This window comes from Plectropomus leopardus, chromosome 4 (assembly GCF_026936395.1).
Source record: "Plectropomus leopardus strain MGB_pleo_1.0 chromosome 4, ASM2693639v1, whole genome shotgun sequence".
Lineage (NCBI taxonomy): Eukaryota > Metazoa > Chordata > Actinopteri > Perciformes > Serranidae > Plectropomus > Plectropomus leopardus.
In genome coordinates, this window is record NC_142179.1 from 25,032,900 (window position 1) to 25,058,970 (window position 26,071).

General features: G+C 32.7%; 1 protein-coding gene across 2 annotated transcripts in view; it reads left to right on the forward strand.

Annotated features, from left to right (window-relative positions):
- Window positions 1–26,071, forward strand: part of fam219ab (family with sequence similarity 219 member Ab) — a 37,338-nt gene that overhangs the window by 9,500 nt on the left and 1,767 nt on the right. For both annotated transcript variants that reach the window (XM_088076920.1, XM_042488458.2), the window contains exons 5-7: window positions 1,591–1,696; window positions 2,363–2,443; window positions 2,536–2,590. In XM_088076920.1, coding sequence (XP_087933046.1) covers window positions 1,591–1,696; window positions 2,363–2,443; window positions 2,536–2,590 — 242 coding nt within the window. The remainder of the gene's footprint in view (window positions 1–1,590; window positions 1,697–2,362; window positions 2,444–2,535; window positions 2,591–26,071) is intronic.

The following is a 26,071-nucleotide window of genomic DNA, read 5'->3' on the forward strand; positions in this document are numbered from 1 at the left end:
TTTTTCATAGTACTCTACTTAATCTTATTTGCTGTTAATTTTTCATGACACTGTGATAAAATTTCCTTTTTAATACAATACTGTTGGAGCATTATCCTTTAACCATACATGCTTGTTTAACTAGTCACTTTTCCTCTGTGACCTTGAGATGCAAAAGGCTCTAATCTGCATGTGATGGCCTTTTAAAACTCTTGTGGATTCAAAGTGTAATGCCATTGACTGGTGGCACAGTTTGAATTAGATACAACATTTTCTAGTGTCATTAATGTGTTATACTTTAGCTCACCGATAGCTCAGAATAGACTAATAGCAATAGCTATTTGTCATCTGATCAGTGACGAGAATCATTAAAGAGAGAAAAGGGGGGATAGAGCGTTTGATGTCACATGATGAGTCTTTTGTTTCTGAATGTATTGTGTCATGCTTTGTGTCGTATTGTATTACAGAAATTAAACAACCCCCTCAGCCCTCAAAGCAGTGACCATTATTTTCTAGTCAGCTGATCACTGAAGAAAATCCCTCCAGTAAACATAAACTGATCTGGACTGATGTCACATCTTGTGCTGTGCTGCTAACCCTAGAGTTTGTCATCATGTTCAGGAAGACAATATGTCACAATCAAGTAAAATTCAGTCCATTTCTCCTGCCCGATCATCACACCTGATGAGTGTGTGCTCATCCTAATTTCTTCTTGTCAAAATCTGGACTCATTTGACACGAGTAAATTTGACAACCTGAGGAGACTTACACAGAATTTGCAGTGTTTTTTCAGTCTATTATGAAAAAATGAAATTCAATAGAAAGTTGATAAATTATATAATCTCTGTCAACAGTGCCCTGGTTTATCAAAGGAACAGCTCACCACATGATCAAACATACACATTTTTAGTCTCTTCCTAGTGCTATTTATCAATCCAGATTGTGTGAGTTGCAGAGTGTTGGAGATATCAGCCTCAGGGATGCCTGCAATCTCTTGAACTTAATTGATAATGAATTTCCCAGCGAGCTCACCTTGCACTACATTACAGCTCAGCCAGGAGGACGCCATTAATGTTTAAATCTCACACATCACAAGCACAAGAATTTTGTCCATGTGTAGGTACACTCTTCCTTCTGTGAAGTTATATGTTTGGCAGTTGTAGTGTATAGAAAGGAAATGCTTTCTACATGAAACTGCGCACAACAAGGTCTGTGGATTATCTTGAGAAACCGGGTCATGATTTCTGAAAAGAGACATTTAGCATTTAGCACCACAAGCTGAGTGCCCTCTAGTTTCAATTATTTTGAAGAGAGGGCAAACATTTCTACAGCCAGTCTTTCCAACACTGGGCAACTCACACCACAGTAATTTAGATTAATAAATGAAAAAGGCATGTTTTTAGGATCTAGGGTTGAACTTTTAACTGTACTTTTAAGGAATAATAAGCAAACTGCAGCATTTAATTGGAGGTCAATTGAATAACATCAGTTTGACTTTAATCTTTCACTTCTTTTTGCAGTTTATGTGTTTTTATTGTTTGTTTTTGGAGCTTATTTTGTGTGTGTGTGTATGTGTGTGTGTGTTTGTGTGTGTGTGTGTGTGTTGTGCAGAGAAACAGAGAGAGCTGGCTAGAAAGGGCTCACTGAAGAATGGCAACACTGTAGGTAGTCCAGTCAACCAGCAGCCCAAGAAGAACAACGTCATGGCCAGAACACGGTAAGAAGGGAGCGCTGGGGTCTCGGTTTAGTGGAGAAATTGAGATGATGGTTGGTGTCTTTGTGGGGATTGCAATCATTAAAATCTATTTTATTTTTGGGATAAACTCTATTTAGGTCCCTATTTTGGTGTAATATTGCATTGTTTTGATTAGCTACTGACAGCAAAACACATTAAGCCCAATTAACTTAAACAAGCTTGAAATTAATGAATGTTGTTTTCTAACTGTACTAGATTTGAGTAAAGAAATACCATAAATTAAGTAATGATGTGTTTTTAGGACCAACATACAAAAGCCAATTCAACTTAGGTCATTTTACTATATTTTGATTATATGTGTAAAATCAGAAATGTGTTTTGATGGGCTTGACTCTCAGGTCCATTATCTTTGTGTGTCAGTGGGGCGAACAAGAAAATACTTTTATTGATTTAGGCTTTGTAAGATGTACAATCCAGAAATGAGACCTCTTTCAGGCTTCTGTTACTGTAATTCAGCTGTGATGTCGCCTCCAGGCCCGCCTTCCTTTTCTTTCAGCATCTCTGCCTGTCTTACTCACCTCTTCCTGTTTGTAAATCAATTCTCCCTCCTCTGCCTTTTCCTGTCATATTCTGTTACACCCCAGTTTCTGCTCCTCTGATCATTTCTTCCCTGTTCCCTCCCCACAGGTTGGTAGTGCCCAATAAAGGTTATTCCTCTCTAGACCAGAGCCCGGATGAGAAGCCCTTGGTGGCGCTAGACACAGACAGGTAATAACACACTCATTAATACATTTATTGCCAGATAAACACCATAAACAATGAAATGATGAGCTAAATTTTTTTTTTTTAATTTGCTCCAGTGATGATGATTTCGACATGTCCAGATACTCATCATCGGGATACTCCTCTGCTGAGGTGAGATATGTGTTATAGCAAATGTCTGCTTCTTTACCTCACATTTATTCTCCCATTCACTCCCTCCCTCTACTTCAAAAGCTCGAGTGGAGCCTTCATAAGCCAGTCTCAAAGCAAACCCATTTATATCTGTCCTGTTCATCCGTGTTAATTCTGTAGGCGTGTGCGCTCACTACAAGTGCATCAATACATTGCAGATGCACCTGCACACAAATGTGCAGAAGACACAGAGGAGGAACAAATGTAAATGTCATCTCTGGGTGTCTGCTCCTGTAAATCCTGTTTTCAAAGCTGCTGCCAATTTAAGCGCAAATCACAGCCACATCATCAGATTTATTCTCCAGAGGAATCCTCGTTTCCATCCTCTACATCCGTTTTCTGTCTTTGACAAGACCTAGCTAACAGATATGATGTATGTTAAATGAACATGCCCATATGTGTTCAGAACCAATGCTACCTCGTTGTCAGAGCCAATATACAGCTAATGTTGTGACCCGGTTTAACCACTATCTCCTAAAGATGTTTTTAACATAGTGGGACCCAGTGTTTTAATGATTATTAATAGTTCCCTAGTGGAGGGTATTTTTCCTTCTTCTTTTAAGCATGCGGTGTATAAGTCATGTTAGCTAGCAGGTTATAAAAGTTACAGAGAGCAAATTCTACAAATTCTACAATTTCATTTAGCAGATGCTTTTATCCAAAGCGACGTACAACACAAGCAAGAATTTAGACTTAAGGAAAAAACCCTTAGTAAGTACAAAAAGTGCTTCGGGTGTGATTGGTCACAGGTATTGCCGTCTAGTGGCAGAAGAAGTGCCGCACAGCCTCGTTATACTATAGAAAGTGAAACCAAATGCCAAAAAAGGTCAAAAACATCATAATTTAGCATGTTGAAAAAATGGGCAAAAATCGCATACTATAGTATGGCAAAAATGTCAAATTTTGACATGTCCCAAAAATGGCTAAAAACAACATATCATAGCTTGTCGAGACACGCCAAAGTACACAGAGTGGAAACTAATGCCAATAAAGGCCAAAAACATCATAATTTAGCATGTTTAAAAATTGGGCAAAAATCGCATGCTATAGTATGGCAAAAATGTCAAATTTTGACATGTCCCAAAAATGGCTAAAAACAAGATATTATAGCTTGTCGAGACGCGTTATAATATAAAAAATGGAAACAAATGCCAAAAAACGGCAAAAACATCATAATTTAGCATGTTGAAAAAATGGGCAAAAATCGCATACTATAGTATGGCAAAAATGTCAAATTTTGACATGTCCCAAAAATGGCTAAAAACAACATATTATAGCTTATTGAGACTCGTTATATTACACAAAGTGGAAACTAATGCCAATAAAGGTCAAAAACATCATAATTTAGCATGTTGAAAAAATGGGCAAAAATCGCATACTATAGTATGGCAAAAATATCCAATTTTGACATGTCCCAGAAATGGCTAAAAGCAACATATTATAACTTGTCCAGACGCGTTATAGTATAAAAAGTGGAAACTAATGCCAAAAAAGGTCAAAAACATCATAATTTAGCATGTTGAAAAAATGGGCAAAAATCGCATACTATAGTATGGCAAAAATGTCAAATTTTGACATGTCCCAAAAATGGCCAAAAACAACATATTATAGCTTGATGAGACTCGTTATATTACACAAAGTGGAAACAAATGCCAAAAAAGGGCAAAAACATCATAATTTAGCATGTTGAAAAAATGGGCAAAAATCGCATACTATAGTATGGCAAAAATGTCAAATTTTGACATGTCCCAAAAATGGCCAAAAACAACATATTATAGCTTGTTGAGACTCGTTATATTACACAAAGTGGAAACAAATGCCAAAAAAGGGCAAAAACATCATAATTTAGCATGTTGAAAAAATGGGCAAAAATCGCATACTATAGTATGGCAAAAATGTCAAATTTTGACATGTCCCAAAAATGGCTAAAAACAACACATTATTGCTTGTTGAGACTCGTTATATTACACAAAGTGGAAACAAATGCCAAAAAAGGGCAAAAACATCATAATTTAGCATGTTGAAAAAATGGGCAAAAATCGCATACTATAGTATGGCAAAAATATCAAATTTTGACATGTCCCAAAAATGGCCAAAAACAACATATTATAGCTTGTTGAGACTCGTTATATTACACAAAGTGGAAACAAATGCCAAAAAAGGTAAAAAAACATCATAATTTAGCATGTTGAAAAAATGGGCAAAAATCGCATACTATAGTATGGCAAAAATGTCAAATTTTGACATGTCCCAAAAATGGCTAAAAACAACATATTATAGCTTGTCGAGACTTGTTATACTATAGAAAGTGAAAACAAATGCCAAAAAAGGTCAAAAACATCATAATTTAGCATGTTGAAAAAATGGGCAAAAATCGCATACTATAGTATGGCAAAAATGTCAAATTTTGACATGTCCCAAAAATGGCTAAAAACAACATATTATAGCTTGTCGAGACGCGTTATAATATAAAAAGTGGAAACAAATGCCAAAAAAGGTCAAAAACATCATAATTTAGCATGTTGAAAAAATGGGCAAAAATCGCATACTATAGTATGGCAACAATGTCAAATTTTGACATTTCCCAAAAATGGCTAAAAACAACATATTATAGCTTGTCGAGACGCGCCAAAGTACACAGGGTGGAAACTAATGCCAATAAAGGCCAAAAACATCATAATTTAGCATGTTGAAAAAATGGGCAAAAATCGCATACTATAGTATGGCAAAAATGTCAAATTTTGACATTTCCCAAAAATGGCTAAAAACAACATATCATAGCTTGTCGAGACGCGTTATGATATACAAAGTGGAAACAAATGCCAAGAAACGGCAACAACATCGTAATTTAGCATGTTGAAAAAATGGGCAAAAATCGCAAACTATAGTATGGCAAAAATGTCAAATTTTGACATGTCCCAAAAATGGCTAAAAACAACATATTATAGCTTGTCGGGACGCGTTATACTATAGAAAGTGGAAACAAATGCCAAAAAAGGGCAAAAACATCATAATTTAGCATGTTGAAAAAATGGGCAAAAATCGCATACTATAGTATGGCAAAAATGTCAAATTTTGACATGTCCCAAAAATGGCTAAAAACAACATATCATAGCATGTCGAGACGCGCCAAAGTATACAGAATGGAAACTAATGCCAATAAAGGCCAAAAACATCATAATTTAGCATGTTGAAAAAATGGGCAAAAATCGCATACTATAGTATGGCAAAAATATCAAATTTTGACATGTCCAAAAAATGGCCAAAAACAACATATTATAGCTTGTTGAGACTCGTTATATTACACAAAGTGGAAACAAATGCCAAAAAAGGTCAAAAACATCATAATTTAGCATGTTGAAAAAATGGGCAAAAATCGCATACTATAGTATGGCAAAAATGTCAAATTTTGACATGTCCCAAAAATGGCCAAAAACAACATATTATAGCTTGTCGAGACTTGTTATACTATAGAAAGTGGAAACAAATGCCAAAAAAGGGCAAAAACATCATAATTTAGCATGTTGAAAAAATGGGCAAAAATCGCATACTATAGTATGGCAAAAATGTCAAATTTTGACATGTCCCAAAAATGGCTAAAAACAACATATTATACCTTGTTGAGGCTCGTTATATTACACAAAGTGGAAACAAATGCCAAAAAAGGTCAAAAACATCATAATTTAGCATGTTGAAAAAATGGGCAAAAATCGCATACTATAGTATGGCAACAATGTCAAATTTTGACATTTCCCAAAAATGGCTAAAAACAACATATTATAGCTTGTCGAGACGCGCCAAAGTACACAGGGTGGAAACTAATGCCAAAAAAGGGCAAAAACATCATAATTTAGCATGTTGAAAAAATGGGCAAAAATCGCATACTATAGTATGGCAAAAATATCAAATTTTGACATGTCCCAAAAATGGCTAAAAACAACATATTATAGCTTGTCGAGACGCGTTATAATATAAAAAGTGGAAACAAATGCCAAAAAAGGTCAAAAACATCATAATTTAGCATGTTGAAAAAATGGGCAAAAATCGCATACTATAGTATGGCAACAATGTCAAATTTTGACATTTCCCAAAAATGGCTAAAAACAACATATTATAGCTTGTCGAGACGCGCCAAAGTACACAGGGTGGAAACTAATGCCAATAAAGGCCAAAAACATCATAATTTAGCATGTTGAAAAAATGGGCAAAAATCGCATACTATAGTATGGCAAAAATATCAAATTTTGACATGTCCCAAAAATGGCTAAAAACAACATATTATAGCTTGTTGAGACTCGTTATATTACACAAAGTGGAAACAAATGCCAAAAAACGGCAACAACATCGTAATTTAGCATGTTGAAAAAATGGGCAAAAATCGCATACTATAGTATGGCAAAAATGTCAAATTTTGACATGTCCCAAAAATGGCTAAAAACAACATATTATAGCTTGTCGAGACTTGTTATACCATAGAAAGTGAAAACAAATGCCAAAAAAGGTCAAAAACATCATAATTTAGAATGTTGAAAAAATGGGCAAAAATCGCATCCTATAGTATGGCAAAAATGTCAAATTTTGACATGTCCCAAAAATGGCTAAAAACAACATATTATAACTTGTTGAGACTTTTTATAGTACACAAAGTGGAAACAAATGCCAAAAAAGTGCAAAAACATCATAATTTAGCATGTTGAAAAAATGGGCAAAAATCGCATACTATAGTATGGCAAAAATGTCAAATTTTGACATGTCCCAAAAATGGCTAAAAACAACATATTGTAGCTTGTCGAGACGCGTTATAATATAAAAAGTGGAAACAAATGCCAAAAAAGGGCAAAAACACCATAATTTAGCATGTTGAAAAAATGGGCAAAAATCGCATACTATAGTATGGCAAAAATATCAAATTTTGACATGTCCCAAAAATGGCTAAAAGCAACATATTATAGCTTGTCAAGACGCGTTATAGTATAAAAAGTGGAAACTAATGCCAAAAAAGGTCAAAAACATCAGAATTTAGCATGTTGAAAAAATGGGCAAAAATCGCATACTATAGTATGGCAAAAATATCAAATTTTGACATGTCCCAAAAATGGCCAAAAACAACATATTATAGCTTGTTGAGACTCGTTATATTACACAAAGTGGAAACAAATGCCAAAAAAGGTAAAAAACATCATAATTTAGCATGTTGAAAAAATGGGCAAAAATCGCATACGCATATGGCAAAAATGTCAAATTTTGACATGTCCCAAAAATGGCTAAAAACAACATATCATAGCTTGTCGAGACGCGCCAAAGTATACAGAATGGAAACTAATGCCAAAAAAGGTAAAAAAAACATCATAATTTAGCATGTTGAAAAAATGGGCAAAAATCGCATACTATAGTATGGCAAAAATGTCAAATTTTGACATGTCCCAAAAATGGCTAAAAACAACATATTATAGCTTGTCGGGACTCGTTATACTATAGAAAGTGGAAACAAATGCCAAAAAACGGCAAAAACATCATAATTTAGCATGTTGAAAAAATGGGCAAAAATCGCATACTATAGTATGGCAACAATGTCAAATTTTGACATGTCCCAAAAATGGCTAAAAACAACATATCATAGCTTGTCGAGACGCGCCAAAGTATACAGAATGGAAACTAATGCCAATAAAGGCCAAAAACATCATAATTTAGCATGTTGAAAAAATGGGCAAAAATCGCATACTATAGTATGGCAAAAATGTCAAATTTTGACATGTCCCAAAAATGGCTAAAAACAACATATCATAGCTTGTCGAGACGCGCCAAAGTATACAGAATGGAAACTAATGCCAATAAAACCCCAAAACATCATAATTTAGCATGTTGAAAAAATGGGCAAAAATCGCATACTATAGTATGGCAAAAATATCAAATTTTGACATGTCCCAAAAATGGCTAAAAGCAACATATTATAGCTTGTCGAGACGCGTTATAGTATAAAAAGTGGAAACTAATGCCAAAAAAGGTCAAAAACATCAGAATTTAGCATGTTGAAAAAATGGGCAAAAATCGCATACTATAGTATGGCAAAAATATCCAATTTTTGACATGTCCGAAAAATGGCCAAAAACAACATATTATAGCTTGTTGAGACTCGTTATATTACACAAAGTGGAAACAAATGCCAACAAAGGTCAAAAAAATCATAATTTAGCATGTTGAAAAAATGGGCAAAAATCGCATACTATAGTATGGCAAAAATGTCAAATTTTGACATGTCCCAAAAATGGCTAAAAACAACATATTATAGCTTGTTGAGGCTCGTTTTATTACACAAAGTGGAAACAAATGCCAAAAAAGGGCAAAAACATCATAATTTAGCATGTTGAAAAAATGGGCAAAAATCGCATACTATAGTATGGCAAAAATGTCAAATTTTGACATGTCCCAAAAATGGCTAAAAACAACATATTATAGCTTGTTGAGGCTCGTTATATTACACAAAGTGGAAACAAATGCCCAAAAATGGCAAAAACATCATAATTTAGCATGTTGAAAAAATGGGCAAAAATCGCATACTATAGTATGGCAACAATGTCAAATTTTGACATGTCCCAAAAATGGCTAAAAACAACATATTATAGCTTGTTGAGACTCGTTATATTACACAAAGTGGAAACAAATGCCAAAAAACGGCAACAACATCGTAATTTAGCATGTTGAAAAAATGGGCAAAAATCGCATACTATAGTATGGCAAAAATGTCAAATTTTGACATGTCCCAAAAATGGCTAAAAACAACATATTATAGCTTGTCGGGACTCGTTATACTATAGAAAGTGGAAACAAATGCCAAAAAACGGCAAAAACATCATAATTTAGCATGTTGAAAAAATGGGCAAAAATCGCATACTATAGTATGGCAAAAATGTCAAATTTTGACATGTCCCAAAAATGGCTAAAAACAACATATTATAGCTTGTCGAGACGCGCCAAAGTATACAGAATGGAAACTAATGCCAAAAAAGGTAAAAAAAACATCATAATTTAGCATGTTGAAAAAATGGGCAAAAATCGCATACTATAGTATGGCAAAAATGTCAAATTTTGACATGTCCCAAAAATGGCTAAAAACAACATATTATAGCTTGTCGAGACTTGTTATACTATAGAAAGTGAAAACAAATGCCAAAAAAGGGCAAAAACATCATAATTTAGCATGTTGAAAAAATGGGCAAAAATCGCATACTATAGTATGGCAAAAATGTCAAATTTTGACATGTCCCAAAAATGGCTAAAAACAACATATTATACCTTGTTGAGGCTCGTTATATTACACAAAGTGGAAACAAATGCCAAAAAAGGGCAAAAACATCATAATTTAGCATGTTGAAAAAATGGGCAAAAATCGCATACTATAGTATGGCAAAAATGTCAAATTTTGACATGTCCCAAAAATGGCTAAAAACAACATATTATACCTTGTTGAGGCTCGTTATATTACACAAAGTGGAAACAAATGCCAAAAAAGGTCAAAAACATCATAATTTAGCATGTTGAAAAAATGGGCAAAAATCGCATACTATAGTATGGCAACAATGTCAAATTTTGACATGTCCCAAAAATGGCTAAAAACAACATATTATAGTTTGTTGAGACTCGTTATATTACACAAAGTGGAAACAAATGCCCAAAAACGGCAAAAACATCATAATTTAGCATGTTGAAAAAATGGGCAAAAATCGCATACTATAGTATGGCAAAAATGTCAAATTTTGACATGTCCCAAAAATGGCTAAAAACAACATATTATAACTTGTTGAGACTTTTTATAGTACACAAAGTGGAAACAAATGCCAAAAAACGGCAAAAACATCATAATTTAGCATGTTGAAAAAATGGGCAAAAATCGCATACTATAGTATGGCAAAAATGTCAAATTTTGACATGTCCCAAAAATGGCTAAAAACAACATATTATAGCTTGTCGAGACGCGTTATAGTATAAAAAGTGGAAACAAATGCCAAAAAAGGTCAAAAACATCAGAATTTAGCATGTTGAAAAAATGGGCAAAAATCGCATACTATAGTATGGCAAAAATATCAAATTTTGACATGTCCCAAAAATGGCCAAAAACAACATATTATAGCTTGTTGAGACTCGTTATATTACACAAAGTGGAAACAAATGCCAAAAAAGGGCAAAAACATCATAATTTAGCATGTTGAAAAAATGGGCAAAAATCGCATACTATAGTATGGCAAAAATGTCAAATTTTGACATGTCCCAAAAATGGCCAAAAACAACATATTATAGCTTGTCGAGACTTGTTATACTATAGAAAGTGGAAACAAATGCCAAAAAAGGGCAAAAACATCATAATTTAGCATGTTGAAAAAATGGGCAAAAATCGCATACTATAGTATGGCAAAAATGTCAAATTTTGACATGTCCCAAAAATGGCTAAAAACAACATATTATAACTTGTTGAGACTTTTTATAGTACACAAAGTGGAAACAAATGCCAAAAAAGTGCAAAAACATCATAATTTAGCATGTTGAAAAATGGGCAAAAATACATACTATAGTATGGCAAAAATGTCAAATTTTGACATGTCCCAAAAATGGCTAAAACAACATATTATAGCTTGTCGAGACTTTTATAATACAAAAGGGAAACAAATGCCTAAAAAGCGCAAAAACATCATAATTTAGCATGTTGAAAAAATGGGCAAAAATCGCATACTATAGTATGGCAAAAATGTCAAATTTTGACATGTCCCAAAAATGGCTAAAAACAACATATTATAGCTTGTCGAGACTTGTTATACTATAGAAAGTGAAAACAAATGCCAAAAAAGGTCAAAAACATCATAATTTAGCATGTTGAAAAAATGGGCAAAAATCGCATACTATAGTATGGCAAAAATGTCAAATTTTGACATGTCCCAAAAATGGCTAAAAACAACATATTATAGCTTGTTGAGACACGTTATATTACACAAAGTGGAAACAAATGCCAAAAAAGGTAAAAAACATCATAATTTAGCATGTTGAAAAAATGGGCAAAAATCGCATACTATAGTATGGCAAAAATGTCAAATTTTGACATGTCCCAAAAATGGCTAAAAACAACATATTATAGCTTGTTGAGGCTCGTTATATTACACAAAGTGGAAACAAATGCCAAAAAAGGGCAAAAACATCATAATTTAGCATGTTGAAAAAATGGGCAAAAATCGCATACTATAGTATGGCAAAAATGTCAAATTTTGACATGTCCCAAAAATGGCTAAAAACAACATATTATAGCTTGTCGAGACGCGTTATAATATAAAAAGTGGAAACAAATGCCAAAAAAGGTCAAAAACATCATAATTTAGCATGTTGAAAAAATGGGCAAAAATCGCATACTATAGTATGGCAACAATGTCAAATTTTGACATGTCCCAAAAATGGCTAAAAACAACATATTATAGTTTGTTGAGACTCGTTATATTACACAAAGTGGAAACAAATGCCCAAAAACGGCAAAAACATCATAATTTAGCATGTTGAAAAAATGGGCAAAAATCGCATACTATAGTATGGCAAAAATGTCAAATTTTGACATGTCCCAAAAATGGCTAAAAACAACATATTATAACTTGTTGAGACTTTTTATAGTACACAAAGTGGAAACAAATGCCAAAAAACGGCAAAAACATCATAATTTAGCATGTTGAAAAAATGGGCAAAAATCGCATACTATAGTATGGCAAAAATGTCAAATTTTGACATGTCCCAAAAATGGCTAAAAACAACATATTATAGCTTGTCGAGACTTGTTATAGTATAAAAAGTGGAAACAAATGCCAAAAAGATCAAAAATATCAGAATTTAGCATGTTGAAAAAATGGGCAAAAATCGCATACTATAGTATGGCAAAAATATCAAATTTTGACATGTCCCAAAAATGGCCAAAAACAACATATTATAGCTTGTTGAGACTCGTTATATTACACAAAGTGGAAACAAATGCCAAAAAAGGGCAAAAACATCATAATTTAGCATGTTGAAAAAATGGGCAAAAATCGCATACTATAGTATGGCAAAATGTCAAATTTTGACATGTCCCAAAAATGGCTAAAACAACATATTATAGCTTGTCGAGACTTGTTATACTATAGAAAGTGAAAACAAATGCCAAAAAAGGTCAAAAACATCATAATTTAGCATGTTGAAAAAATGGGCAAAAATCGCATACTATAGTATGGCAAAATTGTCAAATTTTGACATGTCCCAAAAATGGCTAAAAACAACATATTATAGCTTGTTGAGACTTTTTATTACACAAAGTGGAAACAAATGCCAAAAAAGTGCAAAAACATCATAATTTAGCATGTTGAAAAAATGGGCAAAAATCGCATACTATAGTATGGCAACAATGTCAAATTTTGACATGTCCCAAAAATGGCTAAAAACAACATATTATAGTTTGTTGAGACTCGTTATATTACACAAAGTGGAAACAAATGCCCAAAAACGGCAAAAACATCATAATTTAGAATGTTGAGAAAATGGGCAAAAATCGCATACTATAGTATGGCAAAAATGTCAAATTTTGACATGTCCCAAAAATGGCTAAAAACAACATATTATAGCTTGTCGAGACGCGCCAAAGTATACAGAATGGAAACAAATGCCAAGAAAGGCCAAAAACATCAAAATTTAGCATGTTGAAAAATGGGCAAAAATCGCATACTATAGTATGGCAAAATGTCAAATTTTGACATGTCCCAAAAATGGCTAAAAACAACATATTATAGCTTGTTGAGACTTGTTATACTATAGAAAGTGAAAACAAATGCCAAAAAGGGCAAAAACATCATAATTTAGCATGTTGAAAAATGGGCAAAAATCGCATACTATAGTATGGCAAAATGTCAAATTTTGACATGTCCCAAAAATGGCTAAAAACAACATATTATAGCTTGTTGAGGCTCGTTTTATTACACAAAGTGGAAACAAATGCCAAAAAAGGGCAAAAACATCATAATTTAGCATGTTGAAAAAATGGGCAAAAATCGCATACTATAGTATGGCAAAAATGTCAAATTTTGACATGTCCCAAAAATGGCTAAAAACAACATATTATAGCTTGTTGAGGCTCGTTATATTACACAAAGTGGAAACAAATGCCAAAAAAGGTCAAAAACATCATAATTTAGCATGTTGAAAAAATGGGCAAAAATCGCATACTATAGTATGGCAAAAATGTCAAATTTTGACATGTCCCAAAAATGGCTAAAAACAACATATTATAGCTTGTCGAGACGCGTTATAATATAAAAAGTGGAAACAAATGCCAAAAAAGGTCAAAAACATCATAATTTAGCATGTTGAAAAAATGGGCAAAAATCGCATACTATAGTATGGCAACAATGTCAAATTTTGACATGTCCCAAAAATGGCTAAAAACAACATATTATAGCTTGTCGAGACTTGTTATACTATAGAAAGTGGAAACAAATGCCAAAAAAGGGCAAAAACATCATAATTTAGCATGTTGAAAAAATGGGCAAAAATCGCATACTATAGTATGGCAAAAATGTCAAATTTTGACATGTCCCAAAAATGGCTAAAAACAACATATTATAACTTGTTGAGACTTTTTATAGTACACAAAGTGGAAACAAATGCCAAAAAAGGGCAAAAACATCATAATTTAGCATGTTGAAAAAATGGGCAAAAATCGCATACTATAGTATGGCAAAAATGTCAAATTTTGACATGTCCCAAAAATGGCTAAAAACAACATATTATAGCTTGTCGAGACGCGTTATAGTATAAAAAGTGGAAACAAATGCCAAAAAAGGTCAAAAACATCAGAATTTAGCATGTTGAAAAAATGGGCAAAAATCGCATACTATAGTATGGCAAAAATATCAAATTTTGACATGTCCCAAAAATGGCCAAAAACAACATATTATAGCTTGTTGAGACTCGTTATATTACACAAAGTGGAAACAAATGCCAAAAAAGGGCAAAAACATCATAATTTAGCATGTTGAAAAAATGGGCAAAAATCGCATACTATAGTATGGCAAAAATGTCAAATTTTGACATGTCCCAAAAATGGCTAAAAACAACATATTATAGCTTGTCGAGACTTGTTATACTATAGAAAGTGAAAACAAATGCCAAAAAGGTCAAAACATCATAATTTAGCATGTTGAAAAATGGGCAAAAATCGCATAATATAGTATGGCAAAATTGTCAAATTTTGACATGTCCCAAAAATGGCTAAAAACAACATATTATAACTTGTTGAGACTTTTTATAGTACACAAAGTGGAAACAAATGCCAAAAAAGTGCAAAAACATCATAATTTAGCATGTTGAAAAAATGGGCAAAAATCGCATACTATAGTATGGCAAAAATGTCAAATTTTGACATGTCCCAAAAATGGCTAAAAACAACATATTATAGCTTGTCGAGACGCGTTATAATATAAAAAGTGGAAACAAATGCCAAAAAAGGGCAAAAACACCATAATTTAGCATGTTGAAAAAATGGGCAAAAATCGCATACTATAGTATGGCAAAAATATCAAATTTTGACATGTCCCAAAAATGGCTAAAAACAACATATTATAGCTTGTCGAGACGCGTTATAGTATAAAAAGTGGAAACTAATGCCAAAAAAGGTCAAAAACATCATAATTTAGCATGTTGAAAAAATGGGCAAAAATCGCATACTATAGTATGGCAAAAATATCAAATTTTGACATGTCCCAAAAATGGCCAAAAACAACATATTATAGCTTGTTGAGACTTGTTATATTACACAAAGTGGAAACAAATGCCAAAAAAGGGCAAAAACATCATAATTTAGCATGTTGAAAAAATGGGCAAAAATCGCATACTATAGTATGGCAAAAATGTCAAATTTTGACATGTCCCAAAAATGGCTAAAAACAACATATTATAGCTTGTTGAGGCTCGTTATATTACACAAAGTGGAAACAAATGCCAAAAAAGGGCAAAAACATCATAATTTAGCATGTTGAAAAAATGGGCAAAAATCGCATACTATAGTATGGCAAAAATGTCAAATTTTGACATGTCCCAAAAATGGCTAAAAACAACATATTATAGCTTGTTGAGGCTCGTTATATTACACAAAGTGGAAACAAATGCCCAAAAACGGCAATAACATCATAATTTAGCATGTTGAAAAAATGGGCAAAAATCGCATACTATAGTATGGCAAAAATATCAAATTTTGACATGTCCCAAAAATGGCCAAAAACAACATATTATAGCTTGTTGAGACTCGTTATATTACACAAAGTGGAAACAAATGCCAAAAAAGGTAAAAAACATCATAATTTAGAATGTTGAAAAAATGAGCAAAAATCGCATACTATAGTATGGCAAAAATATCAAATTTTGACATGTCCCAAAAATGGCTAAAAGCAACATATTATAGCTTGTCGAGACGCGTTATAGTATAAAAAGTGGAAACTAATGCCAAAAAAGGTCAAAAACATCATAATTTAGCATGTTGAAAAAATGGGCAAAAATCGCATACTATAGTATGGCAAAAATATCAAATTTTGACATGTCCCAAAAATGGCCAAAAACAACATATTATAGCTTGTTGAGACACGTTATATTACACAAAGTGGAAACAAATGCCAAAAAAGGTAAAAAACATCATAATTTAGCATGTTGAAAAAATGGGCAAAAATCGCATACTATAGTATGGCAAAAATGTCAAATTTTGACATGTCCCAAAAATGGCTAAAAACAACATATTATAGCTTGTCGAGACTTGTTATACTATAGAAAGTGAAAACAAATGCCAAAAAAGGTCAAAAACATCATAATTTAGCATGTTGAAAAAATGGGCAAAAATCGCATACTATAGTATGGCAAAAATGTCAAATTTTGACATGTCCCAAAAATGGCTAAAAACAACATATTATAGCTTGTCGAGACGCGCCAAAGTACACAGAGTGGAAACTAATGCCAATAAAGGCCAAAAACATCATAATTTAGCATGTTGAAAAAATGGGCAAAAATCGCATACTATAGTATGGCAAAAATGTCAAATTTTGACATGTCCCAAAAATGGCTAAAAACAACATATTATAGCTTGTCGAGACTTGTTATATTACACAAAGTGGAAACAAATGCCAAAAAACGGCAACAACATCATAATTTAGCATGTTGAAAAAATGGGCAAAAATCGCATACTATAGTATGGCAACAATGTCAAATTTTGACATTTCCCAAAAATGGCTAAAAACAACATATTATAGCTTGTTGAGATTCGTTATATTACACAAAGTGGAAACAAATGCCAAAAAACGGCAACAACATCGTAATTTAGCATGTTGAAAAAATGGGCAAAAATCGCATACTATAGTATGGCAAAAATGTCAAATTTTGACATGTCCCAAAAATGGCTAAAAACAACATATTATAGCTTGTCGAGACGCGTTATAATATAAAAAGTGGAAACAAATGCCAAAAAACAGCAAAAACATCATAATTTAGCATGTTGAAAAAATGGGCAAAAATCGCATACTATAGTATGGCAAAAATGTCAAATTTTGACATGTCCCAAAAATGGCTAAAAACAACATATTATAGCTTGTCGAGACTCGTTATACTATAGAAAGTGGAAACAAATGCCAAAAAACGGCAAAAACATCATAATTTAGCATGTTGAAAAAATGGGCAAAAATCGCATACTATAGTATGGCAAAAATATCAAATTTTGACATGTCCCAAAAATGGCTAAAAACAACATATTATAGCTTGTCGAGACTTGTTATAGTATAAAAAGTGGAAACTAATGCCAAAAAAGGTCAAAAACATCAGAATTTAGCATGTTGAAAAAATGGGCAAAAATCGCATACTATAGTATGGCAAAAATATCAAATTTTGACATGTCCCAAAAATGGCCAAAAACAACATATTATAGCTTGTCGGGACTCGTTATACTATAGAAAGTGGAAACAAATGCCAAAAAAGGTAAAACACATCATAATTTAGCATGTTGAAAAAATGGGCAAAAATCGCATACTATAGTATGGCAAAAATGTCAAATTTTGACATGTCCCAAAAATGGCTAAAAACAACATATTATAGCTTGTCGAGACTTGTTATACTATAGAAAGTGAAAACAAATGCCAAAAAAGGTCAAAAACATCATAATTTAGCATGTTGAAAAAATGGGCAAAAATCGCATACTATAGTATGGCAAAAATGTCAAATTTTGACATGTCCCAAAAATGGCTAAAAACAACATATTATAGCTTGTTGAGGCTCGTTTTATTACACAAAGTGGAAACAAATGCCCAAAAAGGGCAAAAACATCATAATTTAGCATGTTGAAAAAATGGGCAAAAATCGCATACTATAGTATGGCAAAAATGTCAAATTTTGACATGTCCCAAAAATGGCTAAAAACAACATATTATAGCTTGTTGAGATTCGTTATATTACACAAAGTGGAAACAAATGCCAAAAAACGGCAACAACATCGTAATTTAGCATGTTGAAAAAATGGGCAAAAATCGCATACTATAGTATGGCAAAAATGTCAAATTTTGACATGTCCCAAAAATGGCTAAAAACAACATATTATACCTTGTTGAGACGTTATATTACACAAAGTGGAAACAAATGCCAAAAAAGGCAAAAACATCATAATTTAGCATGTTGAAAAAATGGGCAAAAATCGCATACTATAGTATGGCAAAATGTCAAATTTTGACATGTCCCAAAATGGCTAAAACAACATATCATAGCTTGTCGAGACTCGTTATAATATACAAAGTGGAAACAAATGCCCAAAAACGGCAATAACATCATAATTTAGCATGTTGAAAAAATGGGCAAAAATCGCATACTATAGTATGGCAAAAATATCAAATTTTGACATGTCCCAAAAATGGCCAAAAACAACATATTATAGCTTGTTGAGACTCGTTATATTACACAAAGTGGAAACAAATGCCAAAAAACGGCAAAAACATCATAATTTAGCATGTTGAAAAAATGGGCAAAAATCGCATACTATAGTATGGCAAAAATATCAAATTTTGACATGTCCCAAAAATGGCTAAAAGCAACATATTATAGCTTGTCGAGACGCGTTATAGTATAAAAAGTGGAAACTAATGCCAAAAAAGGTCAAAAACATCATAATTTAGCATGTTGAAAAAATGGGCAAAAATCGCATACTATAGTATGGCAAAAATATCAAATTTTGACATGTCCCAAAAATGGCTAAAACAACATATTATAGCTTGTTGAGACTCGTTATATTATACAAAGTGGAAACAAATGCCAAAAAGGTAAAAACATCATAATTTAGCATGTTGAAAAAATGGGCAAAAATCGCATACTATAGTATGGCAAAAATGTCAAATTTTGACATGTCCCAAAAATGGCTAAAAACAACATATTATAGCTTGTCGAGACTTGTTATACTATAGAAAGTGAAAACAAATGCCAAAAAGGTCAAAAACATCATAATTTAGCATGTTGAAAAATGGGCAAAAATCGCATACTATAGTATGGCAAAAATGTCAAATTTTGACATGTCCCAAAAATGGCTAAAAACAACATATTATAGCTTGTTGAGGCTCGTTTTATTACACAAAGTGGAAACAAATGCCAAAAAAGGGCAAAAACATCATAATTTAGCATGTTGAAAAAATGGGCAAAAATCGCATACTATAGTATGGCAAAAATGTCAAATTTTGACATGTCCCAAAAATGGCTAAAAACAACTTATTATAGCTTGTCGAGACTTGTTATAATATAGAAAGTGGAAACAAATGCCAAAAACAGCAAAAACATCATAATTTAGCATGTTGAAAAATGGGCAAAAATCGCATACTATAGTATGGCAAAAATGTCAAATTTTGACATGTCCCAAAAATGGCTAAATACAACCTATTATAGCTTGTTGAGGCTCGTTTTATTACACAAAGTGGAAACAAATGCCCAAAAAGGGCAAAAACATCATAATTTAGCATGTTGAAAAAATGGGCAAAAATCGCATACTATAGTATGGCAAAATGTCAAATTTTGACATGTCCCAAAAATGGCCAAAAACAACATATTATAGCTTGTCGAGACTTGTTATAATATAGAAAGTGGTAACAAATGCCAAAAACAGCAAAAACATCATAATTTAGCATGTTGAAAAAATGGGCAAAAATCGCATACTATAGTATGGCAAAAATGTCAAATTTTGACATGTCCCAAAAATGGCTAAAAACAACATATCATAGCTTGTCGAGACGCGCCAAAGTATACAGAGTGGAAACTAATGCCAATAAAGGCCAAAAACATCATAATTTAGCATGTTGAAAAAATGGGCAAAAATAATACTATAGTATGGCAAAAATGTCAAATTTTGACATGTCCCAAAAATGGCTAAAACAACATATTATAGCTTGTCGAGACGTTATACTATAGAAAGTGGAAACAAATGCCAAAAAGGCCAAAAACATCATAATTTAGCATGTTGAAAAATGGGCAAAAATCGCATACTATAGTATAGCAAAAATGTAAAATTTTGACATGTACCAAAAATGACTAAAAACAACATATTATAGCTTGTCGAGACGTTATAAGTATACAGAGTGGAAACAAATGCCAAAAAGGCCAAAAACATCATAATTTAGCATGTTGAAAAATGGGCAAAAATCGCATACTATAGTATGGCAAAATGTCAAATTTTGACATGTCCCAAAAATGGCCAAAAACAACATATTATAGCTTGTCGAGACGCCGTTATAATATACAGAGTGGAAACAAATGCCAAAAAAGGCCAAAAACATCATAATTTAGCATGTTGAAAAAATGGGCAAAATCGCATACTATAGTATGGCAAAATGTCAAATTTTGACATGTCCCAAAAATGGCTAAAAACAACATATTATAGCTTGTCGAGATGTTATACTATAGAAAGTGAAACTAATGCCAATAAAGGCAAAACATCATAATTTAGCATGTTGAAAAAATGGGCAAAAATCGCATACTATAGTATGGCAAAATGTCAAATTTTGACATGTCCCAAAAATGGCTAAAAACAACATATTATAGCTTGTCGAGACTCGTTATACTATAGAAAGTGGAAACAAATGCCAAAAAGGGCAAAAACATCATAATTTAGCATGTTGAAAAATGGGCAAAAATCGCATACTATAGTATGGCAACAATGTCAAATTTTGACATGTCCCAAAAATGGCTAAAAACAACATATTATAGCTTGTCGAGACGTTATACTATAGAAAGTGGAAACTAATGCCAATAAAGGCCAAAAACATCATAATTTAGCATGTTGAAAAAATGGGCAAAAATCGCATACTATAGTATGGCAAAAATGTCAAATTTTGACATGTCCCAAAAATGGCTAAAAACAACATATTATAGCTTGTCGAGACTTGTTATACTATAGAAAGTGAAAACAAATGCCAAAAAAGGTCAAAAACATCATAATTTAGCATGTTGAAAAAATGGGCAAAAATCGCATACTATAGTATGGCAAAAATGTCAAATTTTGACATGTCCCAAAAATGTCTGAAAACAACATATTATAGCTTGTTGAGACTCGTTATATTATAGAAAGTGGAAACAAATGCCAAAAAGGGCAAAAACAACATAATTTAGCATGTTGAAAAAATGGGCGAAAATCGCATACTATAGTATGGCAAAAATGTCAAATTTTGACATGTCCCAAAAATGTCTGAAAACAACATATTATAGCTTGTTGAGACACGTTATATTACACAAAGTGGAAACAAATGCCAAAAAAGGTAAAAAACATCATAATTTAGCATGTTGAAAAAATGGGCAAAAATCGCATACTATAGTATGGCAAAATGTCAAATTTTGACATGTCCCAAAATGGCTAAAAACAACATATTATAGCTTGTCGAGACTTGTTATACTATAGAAAGTGGAAACAAATGCCAAAAAAGGTCAAAAACATCATAATTTAGCATGTTGAAAAAATGGGCAAAAATCGCATACTATAGTATGGCAAAAATGTCAAATTTTGACATGTCCCAAAAATGGCTAAAAACAACATATTATAGCTTGTTGAGGCTCGTTTTATTACACAAAGTGGAAACAAATGCCAAAAAAGGGCAAAAACATCATAATTTAGCATGTTGAAAAAATGGGCAAAAATCGCATACTATAGTATGGCAAAAATGTCAAATTTTGACATGTCCCAAAAATGGCTAAAAACAACATATTATAGCTTGTCGAGACGCGTTATAATATAAAAAGTGGAAACAAATGCCAAAAAACAGCAAAAACATCATAATTTAGCATGTTGAAAAAATGGGCAAAAATCGCATACTATAGTATGGCAAAAATGTCAAATTTTGACATGTCCCAAAAATGGCTAAAAACAACATATCATAGCTTGTCGAGACGCGCCAAAGTATACAGAGTGGAAACTAATGCCAATAAAGGCCAAAAACATCATAATTTAGCATGTTGAAAAAATGGGCAAAAATCGCATACTATAGTATGGCAAAAATGTCAAATTTTGACATGTCCCAAAAATGGCTAAAAACAACATATTATAGCTTGTCGAGACTCGTTATACTATAGAAAGTGGAAACAAATGCCAAAAAAGGGCAAAAACATCATAATTTAGCATGTTGAAAAAATGGGCAAAAATCGCATACTATAGTATGGCAACAATGTCAAAATTTGACATTTCCCAAAAATGGCTAAAAACAACATATTATAGCTTGTCGAGACGCGCCAAAGTACACAGAGTGGAAACTAATGCCAATAAAGGCCAAAAACATCATAATTTAGCATGTTGAAAAAATGGGCAAAAATCGCATACTATAGTATGGCAAAAATGTCAAATTTTGACATGTCCCAAAAATGGCTAAAAACAACATATTATAGCTTGTCGAGACGCGTTATAATATAAAAAGTGGAAACAAATGCCAAAAAACAGCAAAAACATCATAATTTAGCATGTTGAAAAAATGGGCAAAAATCGCATACTATAGTATGGCAAAAATGTCAAATTTTGACATGTCCCAAAAATGGCTAAAAACAACATATCATAGCTTGTCGAGATGCCCCAAAGTATACAGAGTGGAAACTAATGCCAATAAAGGCCAAAAACATCATAATTTAGCATGTTGAAAAAATGGGCAAAAATCGCATACTATAGTATGGCAAAAATGTCAAATTTTGACATGTCCCAAAAATGGCTAAAAACAACATATTATAGCTTGTCGAGACTCGTTATACTATAGAAAGTGGAAACAAATGCCAAAAAAGGGCAAAAACATCATAATTTAGCATGTTGAAAAAACGGGCAAAAATCGCATACTATAGTATGGCAACAATGTCAAAATTTGACATTTCCCAAAAATGGCTAAAAACAACATATTATAGCTTGTCGAGACGCGCCAAAGTACACAGAGTGGAAACTAATGCCAATAAAGGCCAAAAACATCATAATTTAGCATGTTGAAAAAATGGGCAAAAATCGCATACTATAGTATGGCAAAAATGTCAAATTTTGACATGTCCCAAAAATGGCTAAAAACAACATATTATAGCTTGTCGAGACTTGTTATACTATAGAAAGTGAAAACAAATGCCAAAAAAGGTCAAAAACATCATAATTTAGCATGTTGAAAAAATGGGCAAAAATCGCATACTATAGTATGGCAAAAATGTCAAATTTTGACATGTCCCAAAAATTGCCAAAAACAACATATTATAGCTTGTTGAGACTCGTTATATTACACAAAGTGGAAACTAATGCCAAAAAAGGTCAAAAACATCATAATTTAGCATGTTGAAAAAATGGGCAAAAATCGCATACTATAGTATGGCAAAAATGTCAAATTTTGACATGTCCCAAAAATGTCTGAAAACAACATATTATAGCTTGTCGAGATGCGTTATAATATAAAAAGTGGAAACAAATGCCAAAAAAGGGCAAAAACATCATAATTTAGCATGTTGAAAAAATGGGCAAAAATCGCATACTGTAGTATGGCAAAAATGTCAAATTTTGACATGTCCCAAAAATGGCTAAAAACAACATATTGTAGCTTGTCGAGACACGTTATGATATAGAAAGTGGAAACAAATGCCAAAAAACGGCAACAACATCATAATTTAGCATGTTGAAAAAATGGGCAAAAATCGCATACTATAGTATGGCAAAAATGTCAAATTTTGACATGTCCCAAAAATGGCTAAAAACAACATATTATAGCTTGTCGAGACTCGTTATACTATAGAAAGTGAAACCAAATGCCAAAAAAGGTCAAAAACATCATAATTTAGCATGTTGAAAAAATGGGCAAAAATCGCATACTATAGTATGGCAAAATTGTCAAATTTTGACATGTCCCAAAAATGGCTACAAACAACATATCATAGCTTGTCCAGACGCTCCAAAGTACACAGAGTGGAACCTAATGCCAATAAAGGCCAAAAACATCATAATTTAGCATGTTGAAAAAATGGGCAAAAATGTCAAATTTTGACATGTCCCAAAAATGACTAAAAACAACATATTATAGCTATTTGAGACGCGTTATAAAATAAATAGTGGAAACAAATGCCAAAAAACAGCAAAAACATCATAATTTAGCATGTTGAAAAAATGGGCGAAAATCGCATACTATAGTATGGCAAAAATGTCAAATTTTGACATGTCCAAAAAATGGCTAAAAACAACATATTATAGCTTGTCGAAACTCGTCATAGTATACAAAGTGAAAACAAATGCCAAAAAACGGCAAAAACATCATAATTTAGCATGTTGAAAAAATGGGCAAAAATCGCATACTATAGTATGGCAAAAATGTCAAATTTTGACATGTCCAAAAAATGGCTAAAAACAACATATTATAGCTTGTCGAGACGCGTTATGATACAGAAAGTGGAAACAAATGCCAAAAAAGGTCAAAAACATCATAATTTAGCATGTTGAAAAAATGGGCAAAAATTGCAAATGGGCAAAAATGTCAAATTTTGACATGTCCCAAAAATCGCTAAAAACAACATATTATAGTTTGTTGAGACTCGTTATAGTACACAAAGTGGAAACAAATGCCAAAAAAGGGCAAAAACAACATAATTTAGCATGTTGAAAAAATGGGCGAAAATCGCATACTATAGTATGGCAAAAATGTCAAATTTTGACATGTCCCAAAAATGGCTGAAAATGACTTATTATAGCTTTGAAATACATGTCATAGTATACAAAGTGGAAACAAATGCCAAAAAAGGCAAAAAAAAACCTCTCGGAATTTAACATGCCAAAAAGAATGGCCAAATTCGCAACAGTTTAGTATTTTGAAAAAAATTCAAATTTTGACTGCTTCTAAAAACTGCTGAAAACAACATCTAATAGCTTGTAGATGTGTCATAGGGTAAAAAGTGGGAATAAAAGTTAAAAATGGACCAAAATCTCATAATTACGAACAAGAAAAAAATTGCCAAAAAGGCTATAGTATAGTATGTCGAAAAAAGTCAAATTTTGACATTTCATAAAAACCACTGAAAGCGACAATTTATAGCTTGTAGAGTCACGTCTTAGTATACAAATTGGAAATAAAGGCCAAAAAACCTCATGATTAAGCATGGCAAAAAAAATGGCCAAAAAGGCAATAGTATAGTATGTCGAAAAAACTCAAATTTTGACTGCTCCTAAAAATGGCTGAAAATGACATATAATAACTTGTAGAGACTAGTCATAGTATACAAAGTGAGAATAAAGGCCAATAAAGGCCAAAAGCCTCATAATTTAGCATGCAAAAAAATCTGGAGGTCCGTTACGTCATCACTCTCTCCACTCTCCGTCTCTCCTCATTGGCTGGCCTTGGGGTGGCGTTTTCAAGTCGAAGCTTCCGCCTGCAGCTTGGGGTGTCATGTTTGGGTAGAAGCTTCCTACTCCTGCTGCAGGGGAGGTTCCACCCCTCCGCATGTGTTTTCCTGTCAGTGATTACTCAAGACGGCTGCTGCTGCTGATTCATGATCATGTCAAACATGCTCATTAGCCAGGATGCAGCTGTTTGCACGTTCATGAAACGGTTCATTTCCCTCAGGGGGAATGAAAAGCTTGGGTTGGGATCTAGTCTTCATCCTTAGCTGGTCTCCCAACAGCTCCAAAACGTCATACTATAGTAAGCCATCCAAAATCACAGCAAAAAGTTATACTATACAACTGTATGCTGTCCAAATTCACACAAAAAAGTCATACTTCTTGACTTTGTGCAATTTTGGACGACATACTATAGTATGGCTTTTTGGTGTGATTTTGGACAACATATTATCTTATGACAAAAAGTCATTGTACAGTATGCCATCCACGCACCAAAAGGTCATACTATAGTATAAGTCATAATTGTAGTACAATAAAACAAGTCATAATATTGCATGTCCTAA